The 6986-nt window shown below is 36.2% G+C and overlaps 1 protein-coding gene across 1 annotated transcript; it reads right to left on the reverse strand.

Annotated features, from left to right (window-relative positions):
• Positions 1-3992: 3992 nt before the first annotated feature.
• LOC131166737 (uncharacterized) lies at positions 3993-4325 on the reverse strand. The gene has a single exon (XM_058125312.1). The coding sequence runs from the start codon at positions 4323-4325 to the stop codon at positions 3993-3995; it is 333 nt and encodes a 110-aa protein (XP_057981295.1).
• Positions 4326-6986: the final 2661 nt, after the last annotated feature.

Here is a 6986-nt window from a genome sequence, read left to right on the forward strand (position 1 = left end):
GACTGTGAACAATAAACTAATATTCTATAAGAACTGATGATCTAATCTTCTGTGTACAAGTCGTACTCTACAAATTATATCACCTACTATATATATAGAATACAAGACACACATGCATAATCATTAAATAAATAATTTTAGGCAAACATTGCTCATAAAGATTCTCATTAAAATGAAAAGCTGAAGTTATTAATAAATACTAAAACTAATTACATAAAGCATGTCTTTCAGTATAAATCCCAAACAATCTCCCACTTAGACTCAAAGTCATGCTGCCATACATCTCACTTCCATTCCCTCTACATGACTATCAAAAGTCCTAGTTGGTAAGCTCTTTGTAAAAGGGTCTACCAAGTTACTTGCCGATGCAATCTTGATTACCATTACATCACCTCTCTACACGATATCCCATATCAGGTGATACTTATGCTCAATGTGTTTTGCCCTCTTGTGGTTCCTGGGTTCCTTTGAGTTAGCAACCGCCCCGCTATTATCACAATAAAGTGTAATAGGCGATTGTACCAAAGGCACCACTCCTTGATCCAATAAAAAGTTCCTAAGCCAAATGGCCTCCTTGGTTGCCTCAGAGGCTGCATATTCGGCCTCCATAGTGGAATCAGAAACACATGATTACTTGATACTCCTCCAACTAATGGCTCCACCTCCTAGGGTAAACTTATTTCTTGAGGTTGATTTTCTAGAATCCTTATATGATTGAAAATCTGAGTTTGTGTACCCAATGGGTACTAGACTATCTACTAGATAAACCAAGATATAATCCCTAGTCCTTTTCAAGTACTTGATTATATGTTTTATTGCAGTCCAGTGTTCTCGCCCTGGGTAAGACTGATATCTGCTGACCATGCCGACAGTAAAACAGATGTCAGGTCTAGTGCAAAGCATAGCATACATGAGGCTTCTTACTACTGATGCATAAGGAACTGCCTTCATGTTCTATACCTCAATTGATGTTTTAGGAAACTGATCATTGGACAGAGAGATTCCATGTTTGAAAGGGAGTAACCCTTTCTTCGAATTCTATATGCTAAAACGGGTAAGAATCATATTGACATAAGCAGCTTATGATAAGCCCAACATCCTTTGCATATGATCTCACAAAAGCTTGATCCCAAGGATGTGACCAATTTCTCCCAAGACCTTCATGTCGAATTTCCCGGATAACCATACCTTAATCGAAGATAATACTCCCACATCGTTTCTAATGAGTAAGATATCATCCACATATAGAACCAAGAATACCACCACGTTTCCATTATGCTTTTTGTATACACAAGACTCATCAGGGCATTGATTAAAACCATAATATTTAATGGCTTGATCAAAACGGATGTTCCAAGACCTAGATGTATGCTTAAGTCCATAAATGTACTTTTTAAGCTTGCACAACATGTGTTGTTGGCCTACTACTGCAAAACCATCTAGCTGCACCATATAGATGCACTCATCAATACTTCCATTAAGGAAAACTGTCTTGACATCCATTTGTCAAAATTCATAATCAAAATGAGCTGCAATGGATAAGAGAATCTGAATAGACTTTAGCATGGCTACTAGCAAGAAAGTTTCCTCATAGTCTATTCCCTTTTTCTAAGTAAATCCTTTCGCAACAAGCCTACGCTTGAAGGTTTCCACCCTCCCATCTGCTCCTTTCTTCTTCTATATATCCACTTGCATCCGATGGGTTTTATCCCTTCAAATAGCTCTACAAGATCCCAGACTTGATTAGAGTGCATGGACTCCATCTCTGATTTCATAGCCTTCTGCCAGAGTTCTGTGTCTTTATCTTGAAGTGCTTCAGAGTAGTTTCCGGGTTCGGTATCCAATTCATCATGGATCCTTTCATAAGACTCTCCTAAGGACATATACCGATCAAGCTGGTGTACAACCCTCCCACTACGATTAGGCACGTTTTTCTATGTTAATCTTGATCCTTTTGCACCATCATTTTGCCCTAGTTGTATAAGTAGTGTATTGATGGTAGCTACACGTGATGGGTCAGACTCAGCTTAAGTTACAACATTCCTCCCACTATGACGAGGCAATGGGATGTCAATAACTCTATCATATGGTGACTCTTCTTGCACTATTGGTATAACTGGTATATCTCCTCTTAACTCTTCTAGAACAATCCTGCTTTTGGGTTTGTGGTTCATTACATAGTCCTCTTCTAAGAATCGAGAATTGGTGCTAACAATGACCTTCTGATCCTTAGGACAATAAAATAAACCACCTTTCATTCCTTTAAGGTAGCCAACAAATAAACAGACATCTGTCCTTGATTCCAACTTATCTGTTTTCCCTTTTAGCATGTGTGCTGGACTACCACATATTCAAACATACCGCAAGCTATGTTTGCGCCCAGTCCACAATTATGTGGTTGTAGTAGGTACAGACTTAAATGGGACCAAGTTCAGAATATAGGCTACTGTTTCTAGTGCATGCCCCTAAAAAAATTAGGAAAATCTAAATAACTCGTCATAAATCTGACCATGTCCATAAGAGTCATATTCCTTCTCTCTACTACACCATTCTGTTGTGGCATACTAGGTGCAGACAATTGGGATTCAATTCTCTCATCTGATAAGTAATCTACAAATTCTCCTAAAAGGTACTTGCCACCACGGTCAGATCATAGTGTCTTGATACATTTACCTGAACGTTTCTTCGTTTCTGCCTTAAATACCTTAAATTTCTCAAAGCATTCAAACTTACGGCGCATCAAATAAACATACCCATATCTTGAGTAATCATCAATGAAAGTGGAGAAATACTCAAAGCCACATCTAGCCTAGATATTCATAGGGCCACACAAATCAGAATGAACCAGTTCTAATACCTTTTCTGCTCTATAGACCTTAGCCGAAAAGGACCGCTTGGTCATCTTACCTTCTAAGCAAGATTCACAGATTAGTAGTGCCTCCACTTCTAATGAACCTAATGGTCCATTCTAAACCAGCCTTGAAATCCGTCTCAGATTAATATGACCTAGGCGTAAGTGTCAAAGATAAGTTTGGTTCAATTTAGAAGGTTTCTTTCTCTTACATGGTAGTTTATTAGTGTTATTCAATTCATTTAGTTGCATAATAGGATAAACATGATCAATAATATAAAGACCATCCACCAATGTACCAGAACAGATAAAATGTTTATTTAACTTAATAACAAGTGAGTTATTAAAATAAATGGAATATTTGTAATCAACCAACTTGGAAACTGAGATCAAATTCCTTTTAATGGAAAATACATAAAGAGAGTCTTTCAATATTAAAATCCTATCTGTACCAAAAGAAATGCAAATATATCCTGCTACAATTACTGACACTCTCATGCCATCTCCTAGAAATACGTAAATCTCCCTATCACTTAGCTAGTGAGTTTGCTGAAACCCCTACAAAGAATTGCAGATATGATTAGTGGCTCATGTATCTACACGCCAGGTACTAGTCAATATCACCGCTAAACACGTTTCAACTACTAATGAATGAGATATACCTTTGTTGTTTTTTTTGGCAAGATAAAATGGACATTGTGATTTCTAGTGCCCTAACTGCTTGCAGTGAAAATACTTGCCCTTAGGCTTTTTCACTCCATCCTGCGGCCCACACACTATTGGAGGAGCTCCCTATGGTTTCTAAACCTTTTTCTGCTTCTTTCGGCCTTTCAGCCTAGAAGAAGAACCTTTTTTAGTCACAAAAGTAATAGTTGGCTTCCTGATGAGGCCCTCAATTGCTTGGAGCTCTTTAAGAAGTTTTTCCACTAAGTAAGAGAGCTTATTCATGTTGTAGTTTAGGAAAAACTGCTTGAAAAAGTTAGGCAGCGACTAGAGAACGATATCAACCTAGGTTTCACTATTGATTTCAGCTCCAAGGATCTCTAGCTCATTGAGAAGACCAATCATCTTTAGAACATGATCCCTTACTAGGGTCACTTCTATCGTAGTAGTATTCATAAGTTCCTTCATAGCAGCCTACCTAGCAGCACGATTTTGATCCCCCAAAAATTTCTTTGAGATTTTGCATTATATCATAGGCCGAAGGCATAGACTGATACTGATGTTGCAGAACATTCGACATAGATGCCAATATGTAACACCGCACCATCTCATCAGGCTTAATCAACTTTTGGTAAGCTTGGGTTTCCTCATCGGTTGCCCCTTCACCGGGTTTCTGTGGACATACCTCTACGAGCACAAACTTGTACTCCTTTGCAGTTAGTATAATATCCAAGATCCTTTTCCAGTAAATATAATTAGGTCCAACCAGTTTTTTTTCTTTAAGAATAACAGCCAAGGGATTGAAAGTCATTTTAATCCTGAGAATCACATACTATAACAAAATATAATGACCAATAATAAACTTTTAATTCAATTAAAAGAATATGATTCCCTTTACCAATATTTTCTTTTAAAGAATCTGTCAGCAATCTAGCACACTGTGAGTAGTATACCTCAATAGGAGGTCGTCTACTATTCAACATTTGTGTAGACTGGTGAGGACCTATTAATTTTACTATCTAGGCAAGTAACTATGCCAAGCAAAATTAAATTGTTGACTTAGCTATGGTCCTATAAACAATAATAGTGACTCAGCTGGTGAGGATACTATTATTCATAGCTAAGTGTATACCATCATATAATATTAGACCTATTGTCCCATAGTGAATCCCCAAATAGAGAGGTGACCCAATACTAACAATTACTAAAGTTTATACTTGGTGAGTTTGTAATTAATTCTATCCGATGGGGAGGAAGATACTAATACCATCACATAAAATTAATTACTTCACCTATAAACTAGTGATGGAAATCATGGGATTTTGAAAACTAAGGTGTAGTCCCAAGAGGGGGGCTGAATTGGATTTAAAAATTTCTTTTAATTCTCTTCTAGAATCCTTAACCTCTTTTAAGTCTTTTTGAATTCTTGTTTTCTTGTTGTTTTATCAAATACACAATAAATATTTTAAAAAAATTCAATCCACAACCACAACACAAGTACTTAAACAATTAAGTAACCAATCAACCTTTCAATCAACCACACTATCCAAACCAATCAATCATAAAACATTCAATCAAGATATACATTGCGACTTAATGGAAATTCTCAACTTTTTCAACTTGTGTGCTACCCTGCGTATATGAATTTGTAAGCCTTGTAGAGATTGTAATTTGTTTCTCAATTTAATATTCAACAAAACATTCACACTCTTCCCAAAATTCAAAATTCAAATAAACTTTTAGTAAATTTATCTTTGGGTGTTTAACCAAGTAACATACTCCCTTATGGTTTCCGCAAAGTATGGTTTAACCAACTTACTCCCTTTCGGTTTCCGCAATCCCAAATCAAAATTGGACTTTAAGTTTACTTGATTTCCAAATCTACGAAGTATATGTGATTTAGAAATTTAAATCATCCATGTAAGTGCTGAAAATAAAGAGTAAGGGAAAGAGAGAGTGAGACCACGGCTTTTACGAGGTTTAGCTTATCCCCAACCTACGTCCTCGCCTTTGGAAAACCACCAAAGGATTGCTAAAAGCAGTTCCTTTACCGGGTGGAACAACACCGTTTACACACTTTTTCAGTAGGCTAGAGCCCATCTCTCCAAACGATGTACTCTCGTTCAGTCACTCCTTCAAATAGGCTAGAGCCTGCCTTCTAAGCGATACCCCACGCTTAGACAACGATCCAAATAATCCTTGGAATGTCAAAGAACTACAAGAAACACAAGAAACAATCTGCGTACAAGTATACTCTCACAAAGAGCAAGTTAGTACAATTTCAACACAATATACTTAAATGTAAAAATATCAATGTGAAATAGAATGAAGTTCAAGTGTATAATTCACCAATATCCTTCTTAGATGAGGATTAGTAGTAAGAATTTAGAGGAGGAATGATCAGCACTTCAGAATATCTCAGCAAAAGAGTTTTGCAATGAGTGAATAAGAGAGCTTTGTAAGAACAAGAGTGCTTTCAGCTTATCAATCATATTTTTCAATTCTTGGTTAGTTTTGATTTGGAAAACAATGTATTTATAGGAATTCAAGAGTGTTTTCATGTTGCCCAAGTTTACTGGAGTATTTTCCAAGTTTTTAGAAAATTTGGGGCACAAGCAACTACTATTTAAAATTTGAAATATTTAAAAAATTTGCTCGTTAACAGTGTTCAGACGACTAAACCTTCGAGATTAGTCTTCTGAAGTTCCTTAGCCTTTGAAAAATTTGAACTGATATAGGGTCAAACGACCGAGGTCAAGGGTCAGACAACTGAGGTGTCAAGTTCAGACAATTGAAGTCGGAGTTCAGTCTTCTGAGGTGCTTCTATCAGTTTCTGTCTTTCACCAATAATTCTTCAGATGACTGAACTTATTCTTCAGACGTCTAAAGTAATTCTTTAGACGACCGAACTTAAAGTTCAGTCTTCTGAATTGCCACTTCAGCCTTCTGAGCAGAAACTTAAGTCTTTTGAGGTACTTGTTTTCTAATTTTTCAATTCCAATTCAAAATATCTTTTTGCTCTCTTTCTTTATTCCTTTACAAAATATTTTTCGGGGTTTCTAAATAGGTCACTAAGTCCATATAATTCCCCTAAAGAGCTTCAAAATATTTCAAATGATATTTAAACATTAAAGTACTTACATAAAGACTTCTAAGACTTTTCACTTTCTAGGTACTTGAGTCTTCATGCTTTGTCTTTCTTTGAGCTCTTTTGACTTCTAACTTTTCTTTGGCTTTTAACAAATTACCCATGTCCTCATTTTCTTCAAGTTTTAAAATATCATCTTTAAATCCATGCTTTGACTCTTTTAAACTTCATTTGATCCTTGTGAACACTTTGACCTTGCTTTCTCATATGTGAGCCCTGAAATAACATTACTCACACAAATACGTTAAGTTCCACTTGTTTGTTAGCATCAAAACAAGAAAACAAGATTTTAAACCTTATAAGACCAACAGATTTATATGTAAC

Source organism: Malania oleifera, chromosome 10 (genome assembly GCF_029873635.1).
Source record: "Malania oleifera isolate guangnan ecotype guangnan chromosome 10, ASM2987363v1, whole genome shotgun sequence".
In the NCBI taxonomy this organism is placed as follows: Eukaryota; Viridiplantae; Streptophyta; class Magnoliopsida; order Santalales; family Ximeniaceae; genus Malania; species Malania oleifera.